We start from the raw sequence: 16,014 nt of genomic DNA, 5'->3' as shown, positions 1-16,014 counted from the left end.
TTTTGCTTTAAACTAAAAAAGTACGAACTTCAAAAGAGTTGCAATTTCAAGAATTACACAAATAATCGCCAAAGAGTTTACATGATGTATCTTCTGTTGTTCTTCTTTTTCTGTTTTTTTTTCCCAATAAACAATATCTTTACAGATCAACAAAAGAAAGATAAATGAGCCGTAAAGTATGGATCACTTGTGAGTTCTGAGAATCCCTTGTGATACAAGTTCTCTTCCCTTTACGACCATTCCTAATTGAAAACTTCAGAATCTCTGGCTATTAAACTTATGAAAGCCTCTGGTAATGATAACGTATGAAACCCAGAAATGAACATCTGTTTGATCCAGCATACGTCGATAACAAATTGCCAAATACAATGAAATGAACCAGTAAGGTTGGATATTTACTCTTGGTACAATTATGCACAGTAGTTATCATCTTTCTAAAATCGTTTCTGTAGTTATGGGTTCAGAACTAAGAAGCCTTTCGGCCTCATCGTTTGCCTCTGCTTGGATTATCCATTTCTGCAATAATGGACGAATTACAGTATCAATGCCAAGACTAAATGGTGTTTAAACTGGTTATTATAATAAACACAGTACTTAGTAAACGACACATACTTCCTCAAGATTTTCAAGCTCCATTATTTGTTGTATTTGTTCAGCAATATTTTCCTGCATAAAGTAAAGAAGAAAGAAATACCTCCACTATAGTTTACACGTGTTTAAAGAAAAGGGAATGTCTAAATTCGAGCAAAATGATCCTTACCGCATTCCCTGCTGCTTCAGCAGCAAGAACATCTGAATCCATCTCTACTTCAATTTCTATGATGGAAGAAATCTGCAATAGACAAGGCATATTATTCATAAATTCCAGAATTCATGTTACATGGTAGTATTTGACTTTAAAATGATCCAACCGGGCATTTCTGGAAAGATAACTCACTCTTGCATAGCTTTCAATCAGCTCGATCCTTCTCCTAAGGGATCTTTCCAAGCTTTCGCGCACCCTTTTCACCCTACTTCTCCGGGCCCTTAAATCATAGAGAAAGCCTTGTAATGAGTGACAAAACAAGCATGCACATTTTAGTCTAAACATAAGTTAATAATAATAAAAAACAAAGGTATAAGAGATTTAAGAGGCTTTACCGATAAGAAGGTTCTCCAACAGCAAAGATTTTGTTTTCCAGTTGGCACATGCGAGCCAACATCCAGACCTGCAAAATGAGTAAACAGACTTTACTTCAAAACACACGGTCAAGACAATAAATCATACAAGGGGTTGATTCCGGAGTGCTTCTAGAAATCAACTAATGATGCAAATCTATGTCATTGAACTTGTTTAAAGATGAACTCATAAAAAAGATATTGCCTTTTTATGCAGACCATGTTTTAACACTCAATGGAAGGTGATAGCAAACTCAATAATAATTAATGAGCGAGACAAATAATATTTAAGGACAATGCATATGTTCCACAAGCATGAATTCTGGTGCATGGGAATTTTGACAGCAAAATGAGAGGACTTTACGAATAAAAATATCAATGGTATTCGCACGACTTTATGGTAACATTATGCTGCTTCCTACTTTTTCTAAAACAGATAAGAATTCCTTTTTAAGTACAAAACTAACTGCCAACTAAAATTTTCTACAAAAGAAATAGAACCATATATGTATAACCAGAGGCAGATGCAGGTCACAAAGTTCACTCGACAATCGTTAACAGGGCAATGGAGCAATAGCAGAGAACAAGGTAATTCATTGATGAGACTCAAGAGTGAATGACTAGGTTTTTTATGTATGAGAGAGAGAGAGAGAGAGAGAGAGAGAGAGAGAGAGAGAGAGAGAGAGAGAGAGAGAGAGAGAGAGGTACAAAGGAATGAGGTTGTGACAATGGAATATCCAACTAACGAGTCAATATCTTTAAGCAATTGCTTTTGCCTAGAAAAAGCATTGATAAAGATCCCCTTAAGGCAATCACTATAGAACCTGTTTGCCTACTTTTGAACTAACATATAAAATGAACGAAGTATAAAATCAAAAGGCATTAAACAATTTTTAAAAAGAACACAGGAGCATCAATAATAGAAATGCTTTCGTCCCATCAAAACAGCTAGCTGTTGAACTCAAACATGTAAGTGTTATTTATAACTATCTTCGTTTAAGTGTCTCATCTATGCCAAGGGCCAGAGGCGGAGAATTGACTTTCAGAAAAACAAATCTTTAAAAAAATGGAAATGTTGTTGGAATGATTTGAACTGACAAAATTTCCTTATGAATCGACACTAAGAATCTTCTATACTGCACCACCTATTCCTTTGTGGCAGTGGGTGCATAATTTTTTCTTTGTAGATTTAGCCAAAATGACTTTTTAAGAAGATATCAACCCTAGCCCCTACTTACTATTTGGAAAGTTCTAGTCATCAATGGACAAAGGAAGTGCGAAAGCATGTGGCTGTCAACCCAAGTATGCAGGTGTGAAACAAGGCGACTTAGCAAACCTATCACAGTTCTTATTCTTTCTTTTTTATTTCAGTTGCCTTTTATCTTTTCAGGGACCTGGCAGGAAATTCATTGAGAGCTTGTTGGATGTAAATGCTACCAGAGAACAAGTGACTTAACACAGTTGCACAGGAGAAGTATACCTCATTCTCGGCAGATACTTTCAACTCCTTTATCCGTGATTGGAGCACATCATACTGAGATAAGAGTTGCTGCCTGATGGCAATGGTATCAACTAATCTCTGAGGAAGCTATCACCAAAAAGTAGAGAAAAATAAGTTTCTGCCGAACTTCTGCAGTATCTTGTAAAGGCTATACAAGACTACAAAGGATCATTATAATAAAAAGGATAATTTGGGCGTGTATAGGAACAAACTCCAGCAAAGCAAATATGACCATTCTATAAAAAGAAACTCAACCTATAATTTTTACTTCTCTGACTTAATGCAATAGGGAAAAAGAAAGGCAGGTGCAAAATGTGAATGTAGGAAGATAGTTTCTGTGTTCTCCTTTCCTTTGTAGTTTCTGCTCTCCTTTTTCTTTGCGTGTGGGTTGGGGAACCCCAGAAGGAGTGTTTGTCGAAATCTTAAATAAACTTGTGAATACAGATTTCAGATATCATCCTTCAACCATGAAATTAAAAAGAAAAAAAAAAAATAGCATACCTTGCTGAGTTGGGGGAAAACCAGATTATTTAAAGTGGCCCCAAGAGTGATTGAGGAAACTGCAGCAACTGTTATTATCTGAGGCAAGTTGGGATCTATCATTCCAGAGGCAGCATCTCCAGTGGCAAATACAGCAAGGAGAGGAACGAGGATAGAAGGGTTTAATAAAGATGGGCCTTTATCTTTTTTGGGCGCTCTGAGTAAGGGTGATGCACGGCCATCTCTATGGTTAGTCAAGCACAAAGGCTCTCCTGGGTAGACGTTTGGAGCTTTAGGATTAAACTTTAGCGGACCCACCTCTCGGTAAACATTTGGTGGTGCTGCTACAGCAATGGTCACTCTCTCACCTTCTTGTGCAGGAAGATCAACTGTTTCAGTAGCAAATCTGTGTGTCCGTGCCATCCCAGATGGGGTCTCCACCTACAGAAAGTGGTAGAATTGATTTCAAGAAGCCTCTTCTAAGAAATATGAAAAGTTTGGTCGATAAGAATTGTCTCAAAATAATAGGAGTAAGAACTCCATTACAGGAAAAAAGTAGAAAAGATCCAGGTGAAGGTGGAGAAACTAGAAAATACTACTGACATACAATCTTCCAAAAGAAATGTACCACAATAGAATGAACAGCAGCTGGAATGTTTTGTTTCATTGGCAGGAATCTTAGTCCCCTTCTCCATGCAGGAATTTCCATGCTGCGTTCGGCAGGAGGAGAACCTTAGAAAAAGTGAATGTCCCAGGATCAACACCATACACTAACATACTTCTCATGACAAACATCAGAACAAGAGTAAATTAGTAATAATATGTTTGACCTAAGCACTGAAATAAAAAGAATAGCATCTGACCTTGATGAAAAATCGAAAAATAAATAGTGTAAAAACAATCATGCAGTTGTCTGAGTGTTGCTTGACTTTTTATTTTTTGGTGATATGTTTATAATTTGAAATAATTGGTACAGAGTCTCCTTTCGATGTTTTAATGAAGTACAACCGCTTCAATCAAAAGACAATGGATCACACAGTAGCTAAAGAAAACCAACCTAATTTCTTCTGACTCTATACTAATAATGTTGCCTGAAACGAGCTCATACTGGTAGCGGCATTTTGAACAGGAAACAACCTGCAGAAGTGGGTTTCTTACGTCATGTACTAGAAATAAACTACAAGAGGCAAACTGAAGTTAAAAGTGGAGAAACTACTGTAATGATTATGTTAAAATGGTTTAGTATTCCATAAGACTGATGGAATGTTTTTGTTTATACATAATCCACACAATAACTGACCAGGTTGATCAGCAATGCCTAGTATAAATTGCATGCAGAGGAGCATCTGTTCTCAATAGCAACAACAAACTATTCATCATAACAAGAAACAGACTACTAAAATTGCCTTTTCTTAAACCACCTCAAAACATCATATCTTTTTATTGTGGCCAGAAACTGGTAAATAAGTATAGCCAGCAAGCCAACTCTATCCTCTGTGGAACTCGTTGGTTGATCCTAAGCAGCTCAAATTACCACTAACAACATTTTATTGTAAAGAACCCATACAATCTTGAGTACTTTTTCGCCTACCTGGATACCATCTTGTGGCTGAGCAACAGAAACAGCAATCATGCAACTTGGACATCGCACGACTTTGCCGAAGAGAACCTGCTAGACACCAAAGTTGCATGTTACTTTATGAGTAATCAAACGACAATAAAAGCTGAGTAAAAAGAACCCATACTCTAATTAATTCGAAAAAGATTTTTTCATGAGTCTTCTTATACCTTCCCACATTTCGATATGTGATTGATAAGGATAAAATTACCAATAGCAGATTCTTGAGTAATATCAGTGAGATGCCAGCAAGTTTATTTTCCCTATTGAGAGAAGAGTGTCCAAATTTCAGAGGAAAATTGATCATAAAAGTTCTTTGAGTATAGCCTACCTTTGAAATCTTACGCGTTAGGATTTCTAGCGGAAACGTTATTAATCTAAGTGGGCTTAAATTTGCTCTGACAGCATTGGTATCATACCACAGGACATAAAAGGACAACTCATTTATACCCAGGACAGTATATGGGATTGTCTAGCATGGAAGACATTTGAATGTAGGACAATTCCATTTAAATTAAGAACTGAAATTGAAACTTATTTCATTAGAAAATTGAGACAAAGAAAGAGAAACGGGGAATGTGTTTTTCCTTCAGCCAACTGCAAATACAAGAATTTATGGTAGAAAAGTACTATATCGCACTTTAAAAGACAAGTGGTTGAAAATATAAGAATAAACTAAACATATAAGACTTCAGATCAACAAGCTAAGCATGTAAGACTTCAGATCAACTCTTTTAATTGACTATTATTGTACAACCAGTTGTCCCATCATTTTTTCAAGGAAGATGTGCGCTAGTGTGCTGTTAATATACGACAACTACAAATATAAGTAAAACATTTATAGATTCAAACTCATATCTTGACTAAGTAAACAAAGTTAACAAGATAGAATGATGATTCATATAGTTATACTGTCTAGGGTAGAACTGAAAGTTAAGTGATCCATACAATTCTTGTATAGCATGTTTTACCTATGAATAAACTTATAAATACATAGTTCATTCCTTGCATTTTTCTCATCCAAAATTCCAAAGTGGTTTATCAGGTACGAAAGTAATGACATTACTGATTCAAAATGAACTACTTATCTGGATGGAATAGTCGTAATACATTTAATCTACCACAGAAAATTCTTCATACTGGCTTGGTGCTCATACAGAGAGATGATCAACTGTGTATCATATCCAAAGTGCACAACTCTAACACATTAAGATACTTAGAGCAGACTAAAACAAAAGCAAGTTGGTGTGGGTGAAGAAATTACTAACCTCTTCACTAGGATAAATGCCCACTCGACAAACAGTGGCGATGATTCTAAGGGCGTCTGAAACCCTCAGCACTGTTGCAAGTCCTCGAACTAACAAGGTATATGTAGTAACATCTGGCCTTGACCACCTCCATCTATCATAGGACAGGCCTCTGTCTAAACCAGTTGTCCCTTAAATATGGGCAAGTCAAGTGAATCAATAATTTGGGATATCAATGAAAAACGATCAGAAAGATACAAGAGAATCATAGTGAGAGACAGTACTGCATATCATAACAACTTGCGATGAGCCGATGACAGTTCCATATCTTTTATTCATCTCATCCTCATATCTGAAAGCTTAACTTTATTATCTAAGGAGCTTGCTCACAGCAGTGATTCCGCTCCTATCGGGGAGGGGGGACGGATGCATAGTTCATACTCTCACCATTCCATTTAATATGAAGGTTAAGGGACATGAATTTTAAGATGTTTTGATGAAGATGAAGTTTAAGATCTTCATTTGACTTATTTATAGTATTAGTGATATTGGAACAAAATATTAAAATAATAGATTGAAATGTTAGTTTGCTCAAGAAAATTCACATTATCATTTAAAATTAAGATTATTTAATGAACTTAAAGTCTTGAAAGTTGAGAAAGTTATATATAAACTGAATGGTGTCAAACAACTTGAAACGGATAAGAGTAACTTCTAATGATCTTGAAAAAGTTTTTATCAAATTCACAAGTCATCGAGTAACACAAAAGTTGTGTTTTTTCCTTTGATACCAAAAAGCAATGATCATAGCAGGTGCTTCATTGCCAAGATATATTGTGAAAGGCCATGGAATCACTTCCTTAAGAATAATATTTGCCTTCAACATGCGAGTTAAATAGTCATTTAGTCACGTCGCATTAAATACATCTAAGTTCCAACTTCAGATGGAAACAATGAACAAAGTTCACCCCACGAAAGCAACCCCCACTTACTTAGATGTCACAAACAGCACACAAAACTTTGCATTATTCGAAATATATTTTGCGATCAGTTACATCTCCTCACAGTGGCGGAGGGAGAGTGTTACCTACGGGGACGAACCCAGTAGCTTTTTGCTTAGACATTTGTATTTGTGTTAGAAAATCTATTAAATATATATAAATACTTAATTGTGAACCCAGTAACTAACGAGTTATGGGTTCGATTGCAAATTCAGAACCCATAAATTTTAAATCCTAGCTCCACCTCTGTCTCCTCAAGTCTTTTGGAAGAACCATCAAGCATTCGCCTTTCTTTAAAACAACTAAACCTCTCACTTCCTACAACCCGCAGAATAGGATAACGAAAACCATAAAATATTACCCCCTCATTTCAACTTATACATGACATAGTTTGACTAACACAGAGTTCAAGAAAGAAATGAAATTTTGACATTTGTGATCATGTCATAATATTTTGTATGGTTATAAAAGTTTGTCATTAAGATAAAATGGAAAGTTCAAGTTAAATTATTAATGTGTAATTGTTTTCAGAATGGGCTAATAATGAAATGTACCAGGATCAAAGGTGGAACGCATAGCATCAAAGACAGAGAGTGCCAAGTCAGCATTACTACGATCAAGTGCGGCGGAGATAATCAAACAGCAATCAGAAGCGCTAACTACACCACCGTTTTCCCCAATCTTTTGGGATATTATTTCCAATACTTCACTTGCATCTTTGGCAGCAGAAATCCGACTAATCAATTCATCATCTAACAACTCCGACTGCACCTTGTTTTCACCCTCGGCCTCACTCAACGAAGCTTTCGGCTTCAAGCTGAAGGTTTTTGAGGAACAAGAGTAAGAAAAAGGGAGATTTTTCGAGAAATAAGTTTGATAGACGGCAGAAGGGAGGAGAAAATAGTAATTTTGGGAACGGTGGGAAGGGAAAGAGAAGCAGGGAAAGGAAGGAGAAAACAAGCAGAGAGTCATGTGGGATTTTTCTGTTTGGATAATGCTGAGATTGTGTAACGAGGCGAACTATATCTGCTGAAGCTGGAGATTAGGAACGAGAGGTTGTTATTGGGAGGGAACATTGGAAATGGAAAGGGCGGGGCCCAAAACTAAAAATGGAAAAAGGGAAAATGGAGGTGCGGGGAATCGAACCCCGTGCCTCTCGCATGCGAAGCGAGCGCTCTACCATATGAGCTACACCCCCGATGGTTGATTATTCATGGCCTTAAGCATAATGATTGTGCATAGCTTATCTAATATGGGGATTTCATTTTTCAGTTCACATGATTTCCACCGTTGCAAGTGTAGTTGCTGGAAGAAGCTTTGTGTACTAGGGGTGGGCATAATATCCGAAAAACCGAATTACGAACCGGACGAATTAATTCGATATTTTGGTTTCGGGTTTTTCGGTATAATTCGGTATTACATTTTCGGTATTTCGATACAACGGTACGGTCCTCGGTATTAGGATCTTGAAATTTCGGTATACCGAAATACCGAATTTTTAAAGAATTTTATGTTGGACCTATACTACCCAGCCCAACCCAATATGTTGTATATCTAATTCTCTACACTGCCCTAGTGCCCAACGCCCCAGCCCAACCCAACCCAATAAGGCCCAACAGAAACCTCTTTAGTCTTTCATTATAGGGGATTAGGGAATTAGAAAGGGAGAAACAGAAACGGAGAAACCTAACCTAAGAGAATAGAGATCAGCTGTTGTGACTGTGAGAGAGAACTCAGAGAAGTGAGAACCTCGACGCGATAGAGACGAGTCAGATGACGTCACGACGACTTCACGACCTCGGCGCCGACAACTCTACTGCTGGTTTCCTCATTTTTTTACCTTCATTCTTCAATTTTTAACTCTTCAATAGGTTGATAACTTTTCATTCTTTAATTGAGGGATGCCCTCTATGTTTTTGTTGCATTGTATTTAATTCTGTTGCTACTGTTAGAGTTTGTTGCTACTGTTGCACTGTTAAGACTAAGTTAATTCTGCTGCTACTGTTGCACTGTTAGAGTCTCTATTTTTTGTTTAATTCTGTTGCACTGTATGAGTTAAGTAGAATTGTGAATTGTACAATGTGCACTGTGAAGATGTTGCACTCCTTAGTCCTTAATCGTTGTGCAATGTGTGAGTTAGGCAGAATTATGAATTGTGCAATGTGCACTTTGAATTCTGCTGCACTGTGTGAGTTAAGCTTTGAATTGTGCAATGTGCACTCTGAATTGGAAACTTTGAAGTTTGAATTGTACGCTGTGAAGATGTTGCACTCCTTAGTCCTTAATCGTTGTGCACAGTGCACTGTTGCACAGAATTGTGCATTGTTGTCACTCGTTAGTGTTTCTTATTTAGCGATTATTAAACTGAAACCGTACCGAACCAAAATAATAAATACCGAACCATACCGAAATAATTTGGTACGGTATTTGGTATACACAATTGATAAACCGAATACCGAAATACCAAATCGAAATTCTTAAATACCGAACCGAAATATCGAATGCCCAACCCTATTGTGTAACCCCTTTTGGTCCAATAAAAAAATTCTTCGAGCTTAGATAACTGTTATACTTGACTTTTATTTATTATCTAATTTTTAGGTGTTTGAGCCTGATGTGCTAAATGTCGCTTTTTACCGCTTTGATATTGTTTGAACTGTATATAAAACTGTTGCGAAACCCTTTTTCTCTCTAAGTCTTCTAAATCTTCTGGGAAGTGCACGTTATCGTGACTTCTTTTTTGTTAGTATCATACCCTAATTTAGAACGAGGATCGGATCAGTTACAAAGCCGGATGGCCTTTCGGTTACCGGTACGTTGGCCCCCCTCGTCTCTTAAGCGCTCAAGAAGCATGCCATCACTTGCATGGATGTAAGAGCCAAGCAATGACATGCTTACATTGAGGTTACTGTTTGAATTTTACCGAAATTATACGTTTATTATTATAAAAATATAAACTGAACAACTCCAAGTAAAAGATAATTGAGCACCACGACTTAAAGATCTTGGGTCAGTCGCGGGAGCTAAGTCAAAGACAGAGATAGAGGCATATTCACTTGACAAAAAAATGATATCACCAGCTTTGCAACATACATCTGTCAAGTTTCAATATACCGATTATCTACCAGAGTGGATCTATCAAGAACATTAGATAGAGTTGGTTGTTAGTCCGTGAAGAAACTAATTGAGCGACTTAAGTGTAGACAAAAGAACTTTGAGAGTCATATTGATAGAGAGGGTGAAGAGCACGTGATTCTGTTGAAGAGAACAGTGCTCTCCAGAATTGTAATTTTGTATTCATTTTTCTTCTTCTACTAAAGCAAAAATGCTCATTTTTCTCTTCGTCTCTTCTCTTCATTTCTTCTTATAGATTTCGTCATATTCGCCTCTAGATTCAACTACATGCTATGAAACTTGATTCATAGAGTATTGATTCAACAAATTGACATGGTATCAGAGCCTCGATTGTTGTAATTGCGCAGATCGGAGTACTGTAGTTGCAGAACTTTAAGCTCAGTCACGGCAACAGATGAGATTGCACAACTATCTCACAATCACCCATTGTTTCTTCGAGATTCAAATGCACCTGGAACATCATTGATCTCGTTAAAGCTCACAGGGCCAGAAAACTATGCCCTATGAAGCAGAGCAGTGAGGGTTGCACTGTTAGTGAAGAACAAGTTAGGGTTTGTGGACGGTACATGTGTAAAAGGATTATACAAAGGAGAATTAGAGATACAGTGGGAAAGATGCAATGCTGTTGTAGTTTCGTGGTTGAGTAGCACTGTAGCTAGTGAATTGGTGCCTAGCATCATGTATGCTTCTAGTGCAAAGAAGGTATGGGATGAGTTTAAAGAGAGATTTGATAAGGATAATTTGACTAGGATCTATCAACTTTGGGCTGAGATTGCAAGTCTAAAGCAAGGAACTGAGTCGGTTACCTCATATTTCTCAAAAATGAAGGATTTATGGGATGAATTGGACATTTTAGCACCATTGTCCTCTTGTGACTGTGTAGAATCGAGGCCGTATATGGAACATCTAGTAAGGCAAAGATTGATGCAGTTCCTTATGGGACTCAATGAGAGCTACAATCAAGTGAGAAGAAATATACTGCAGAGAAGGCCAATTCTATCAGTTAATCAAGCTTATGCAGTAGCTGTACAAGAGGAGAGTCAAAGAACACTAGGTGTTGTGGAATCAAACAAGGAACCACTCACAATGCTTGCAGGAAGGGTCAGATGTACAAAGGCAAGAAACTAGGGCTAATTTGTGAGCATTGTGGTTATAAAGGCCACTTGAAGGAGAACTGCTACAAAATAATAGGTTATCCTCTAGATTTCAAAAGCAAGAAGAAAAGGCAACTAGGTACATATAAACCTTTTGCTAATAATGCTAATACAAGTGCAGGTATTGAAACCAGAAATCAACCACAAGGAAACTATCTCACAGTAGAACAGTACAAATAACTGGTAAACCTATTAGAGAAAACTTCACTAGAAGAAAGGAGTGCATGACCATCAGAGTTGACAGGATCTTCAAACAAGACAGGTATTATGTCATTGATGTCTGATGTATCCAATGTATGTGTATATGATTGGATAATAGATTCAGGAGCATCACACCACATAATATTTTGCAAAAATGTATTGGATTTCATTAGACCTATAGAGGGACAAAGTAGTTATGGAGTGCAAACACCTATAAGAGATAGATCTAAAATCACACATGCTGGAGATACTTCAATCCTAGAGAATCAGAAAATTAAGAATGTTTTATATGTGCCAAACTTTAAGTTCAGCTTGCTCTCAGTGTCCAGCTGACTAAGGACCTATGTTGCTCTGCATGTTTTTCCCTGATTTCTATGTATTTCAGGGATTATACAGTGGCAGGGTGCTGGGGATTGGTAAAGAAGGTAATGGACTTTATATATTTAGTAGAGGAGATGTTGTTACTGCTGGTTCATTTCACAAAGAAGGAGTAACAACCACACTGTGGCATCAAAGGCTAGGATATGCCTCTACACAAGCCATGCAACACTTGCCGGATTTGAAGAATAAAGTGAAGCTAGAGATGCAAAAGGATTGCCAGATTTGCCCCTTAGCTAAACAAAGTAGACTGAACTTTCCTATAAGTAATAATAGTTCAAATTGTGTGTTTCAATTAGTACATGCTGATGTATGGGGTCCTTACAAGGTAGCAACCTATGATAGAAAATAATATTTTGTCACTTTGGTTGATGACTGTAGTAGATATACCTGGACTTGTTTGCTGAAATCAAAATGTGAAGTTTTTGTTGTATTGAAAGATTTCCTCTCTTTGGTAAAAAAATTAGTTTGGTGTAATGGTTAAGAAATTGAGAACAGACAATGGCACAAAGTTTTTCAACAATCAGTGTAGTGAGTTGTTCAATTCACTTGGGATTGTGCATCAAAGCAGTTGTCCATATACTCCACAGAATGGAGTAGTGGAAAGGAAACAGAGGCACATCCTGGATGTGGCTAGAGCACTCAAGATTCAAAGTAATATGCCAGTCAGATTCTGGGGAGAATGTGTTAGAACAGCAGTATATCTAATCAACAAGATACCCACACAGGTCTTAAATAAAAGATCTCCCTATGAATTGCTATATGGTAAACAACCAAGTATAGACCATTTAAGAGTATTTGGTTGTTTATGTTATGCCAGTACCCTACCTAGAGGAGATAAGTTTGCTCCTAGAGCAAGAAGGGCAGTAATGATAGGGTATTCAGAGACACAAAAGGGTTACAAACTATTTGATTTAGAATCTAACATTTTCTTTGTCAGCAATGATGTAACCTTTAGAGAAGATGTTTTTCCTTTTCAAGGTGAAGAAGCTTGTCAAGAAGATTTGTTCATTCTTGCACCAGTAGACATGAACACTAATGTACCAAGAACATATGGTGATGACGTTCCTGCTGCAAATCAGGAAGACTTAAGCAATAGAATTATGGAGGAAGAGGCAATCCCTGCAGAATCATCAGATGCAGATTTGGATGATTCAGCAGGAGTAAATGCAGATATTCCAAATGCATCAGAAGATGTTGTAGCTGAACCTCTAGCCATTATAGAGGAAACTGAAGCAGATTTGCCAGAACAACAAGCATCAACTCAACAATTGCAGTCATTTGAACCTGCTAACAATGCAGAAGCTCCTATCCTTAGAAAATCCACCAAAGGCACAAAACCAACAATTTGGCTCAAAGACTATGTTACTAGCCGGAAGACATCAGGACACATTGCCTATCCAATCTCCAATTATGTTACCTACACACATTTTCCAGAACACTACCAAGCATACCTGACCAGTTTCTCTGCCCTCACAGAACCAAAGACTTTCTATGAAGCCTCTACAGATGAAAGATGGATTAAAGCTATGCAAGAAGAAATTTAGGCACTTGAAGCTAACAAAACTTGGGAGATTGTAGAGTTGCCACCAGAAAAGAAAGCAATTGGCTCAAAGTGGGTGTACAAAATCAAATACAAGGTAAATGATGAGGTTGACAGGTTCAAGACACGCTTAGTGGCTAAGGGATATACACAACATGAAGGTCTTGATTACCATGAGACCTTTTTCCCTGTTGCAAAAATGGTCACAGTGAGGACTGTGATTAGCCTTGCAGCCTCTAAAGGTTGGAAATTATTCCAAATAGATGTAAACAATGCATTTCTGCAGGGTGATCTTTATGAGGAGGTATACATGACTTTGTCACAAGGATTTCATAGACAGGGGGAGTCTCAGGTTTGCAAGTTACTTAAGTCTCTTTATGGACTCAAGCAGGCATCAAGGCAGTAGAATATAAAGATGACTAATGCTCTTACTGAGGCAGGATACATTTAAGTGCCTATGATCATTTCTTGTTCACAAAGAAGTCAGGAGCAGACTTGGTGATCGTTTTAGTATATGTGAATGACTTGATGATTACTGGGAGCAGCAGTGATATGATAGATGAAGTTAAAAGGACCTTACATAAGTCTTTCAAACTCAAAGACTTAGGGAGAACTAAGGTATTTTTTGGGAATTGAAATCATGAGATCACATAAAGTCATACTACTGAATCAAAGAAAGTATGCACTTGAGCTTATATCTGAATTGGGACTCAGTGGTGCAAAGCCTGCAAGTTCACCTCTTGAGCAAAATCAAAAGCTTACTACTATTGACTATGATAAGCATATAGGACTCAAAGGAGAAGAGAGCTGACATATATTGGAGGCTATCAGAAGTTGATTGGGAAGTTGATCTATTTGACCATAACCAGGCCTGATATCTACTTTGCAGTACAGGTCCTAAGTCAATTTATGCAACATCCAAAGCAATCATACTTAGAGGCATCTATAAGAGTGGTGAAGTATATAAAAGGGTCACCAGGAAAATGAATATTATTGAAGAAGGGATCATTAGAAGAGATTTCAGCCTATTGTGATTTTGACTGGGCATCCTGCCCAAACACCAGAAGATCAGTGACAGGCTATGTCATCAAGCTTGGATCACTGATTTCTTGAAAGTCCAAGAAGCTACAGACAATAAGTAGAAGTTCTGCAGAAGCAGAGTATAAAAGCATGGCAACTGCTAGTGCATAATTAGTATGGCTAGTTGGATTGGTGAAGGAATTTGATGTGTCCTTACAGATGCCAGTAAAGGTTTTTTGTGATAGCAAAATAGCTCTACAAATAACTGCAAATTCAATCTATCATGAGCGGACAAAATATATAGAGATTGATTGCCATTTTGTGAGGGAGAAGATCAAAAATGGAATGATATCCACTCATTACATCTCTACAAGAGAACATGTAGCAGACATGATGACCAAGGGCCTTGGTGTAGCTCAACATCAAATGTTAATGTCCGAACTGGGAATGTTCGATGCTTTTCATTCTCCAGTTTGAGGGGGAGTATCAAGAACATTCGATATAGTTGGTTCTTAGTTAGTGAAGAAACTAATTGAGGGACCTAAGTGTAGACAAAAGAACTTTGAGGGTCATATTGTTAGAGAGGGTGAAGAGCACGTGATTCTGTTAAAGAGAACAGTGCTCTCCAGAATTGTAATTTTGTATTCATTCTTCTTCTTCCGCTGAAGCAAAAATGCTCATTTTCTCTTTGTCTCTTCTCTTCATTTCTTCTTCTAGATTTCGTCATATTCGTCTCTAGATTCAACTGCATGCTATGAAACTTGATTCATAGAGTATTGATTCAACAAATTGATAGGATCAATGATTTAGAGCTATTATCGAAGGAATTACTACGTCGGAAGTTGTCCAAAAGGGTCACTGCTGTTTGCTCTTACAATATTCTAAATGGACACGCACTAGAATGTCAAGCTAGGTCTTGGCCTTTGAAATTTTTGTTAACATATACCAATTTCGTATAACCCATTGAGAAATAATGGACGAAGTATAAATGGCTTATTTTTGGTGGAGTTAACAGATTGTGATTCTTGAAATCAATATTGTTTTGGTCCAAAGTTGACAAAGGAATAGTTTGGATTAATCATATTTGACTGGTTTTTGTTTACTGTTAATAATGGGATATCTTGATTCTCGACCTCATCATAATTCACCCTACTTTTTATCCTCTCACCGGATACACCTGCTTGTAGTTTTAGATAGCACTGAATGGGTCATATTACATTATTACAGTCAAATCTCTCTATAACAGCCTCGTCTGTCCGAATATTTTTGGATGTTATAGCGAAGTGTTGTTATAGAGAACATATATTATAACATAACATAAAAATTGGTTGCAAAAAAGCTTGGCTTTTATAGAAAAGTATTGTTATATATGGATGTTATTATAGAGAAGTCTGACTGTATTACTCTATACACCTACTTAATTAGGAGACACCAACTTGCAACAAGAACATCAACCAATATGCTCATCAACATGCATTTTAGAAGTCGCTTGGAACCTCCTACTTCTGATCAAATACCAACTCAAAAGAATGAAGAACGGAAGCTAATATCGTACCTCGTTAAGATATGTTCCAGAAA

General features: G+C 37.2%; 1 protein-coding gene and 1 non-coding gene across 4 annotated transcripts; both read right to left on the bottom strand.

The window, feature by feature from the left end:
- On the bottom strand, positions 1-8,039 carry LOC104096614 (uncharacterized). Of its 3 annotated transcripts, none has more exons than XM_009602997.4 (12): positions 7,560-8,037; positions 6,026-6,195; positions 4,731-4,808; positions 4,197-4,276; positions 3,747-3,849; positions 3,161-3,580; positions 2,639-2,746; positions 1,141-1,208; positions 938-1,025; positions 761-832; positions 613-666; positions 1-516 (listed from the first exon to the last, which is right to left on the bottom strand). In XM_009602997.4, the coding sequence occupies exons 1-12, from the start codon at positions 7,975-7,977 to the stop codon at positions 427-429; spliced, it is 1,749 nt and encodes a 582-aa protein (XP_009601292.1). In that variant the 5' UTR covers positions 7,978-8,037; the 3' UTR covers positions 1-426. The 3 variants fall into 3 exon arrangements, 2 of the variants coding, with proteins under 2 accessions (XP_009601292.1, XP_009601293.1); XM_009602998.4 differs by having other exon boundaries at positions 3,768-3,849; positions 7,560-8,036; XR_001969351.3 differs by lacking the exons at positions 1-516; positions 613-666 and having other exon boundaries at positions 757-832; positions 938-1,044; positions 7,560-8,039.
- Positions 8,040-8,130: 91 nt separating this feature from the next.
- TRNAA-CGC (transfer RNA alanine (anticodon CGC)) lies at positions 8,131-8,203 on the bottom strand. The gene has a single exon. It is a non-coding gene; the product is annotated as a tRNA-Ala (tRNA).
- Between the last annotated feature and the right edge of the window lie 7,811 nt (positions 8,204-16,014).

The sequence above is a fragment of the Nicotiana tomentosiformis genome, chromosome 12, assembly GCF_000390325.3.
Source record: "Nicotiana tomentosiformis chromosome 12, ASM39032v3, whole genome shotgun sequence".
NCBI lineage: Eukaryota > Viridiplantae > Streptophyta > Magnoliopsida > Solanales > Solanaceae > Nicotiana > Nicotiana tomentosiformis.
Note: the sequence above shows the minus strand (reverse complement) of the source record. Positions and strands in the feature narration are given on the sequence as shown.

What these genes read in the sequence shown, in the direction of transcription:
- LOC104096614 (XM_009602997.4), bottom strand. Translation starts at nt 7,977, where the DNA reads ATGACTCTCTGCTTGTTTTCTCCTTCCTTTCCCTGCTTCTCTTTCCCT. An exon ending in GTTGGAGAACCTTCTTATCG is followed by an intron (nt 1,026 to 1,140) that starts GTAAAGCCTCTT and finishes CTATGATTTAAG; the next exon opens with GGCCCGGAGAAGTAGGGTGA. An exon ending in TGATTGAAAGCTATGCAAGA is followed by an intron (nt 833 to 937) that starts GTGAGTTATCTT and finishes TGTCTATTGCAG; the next exon opens with ATTTCTTCCATCATAGAAAT.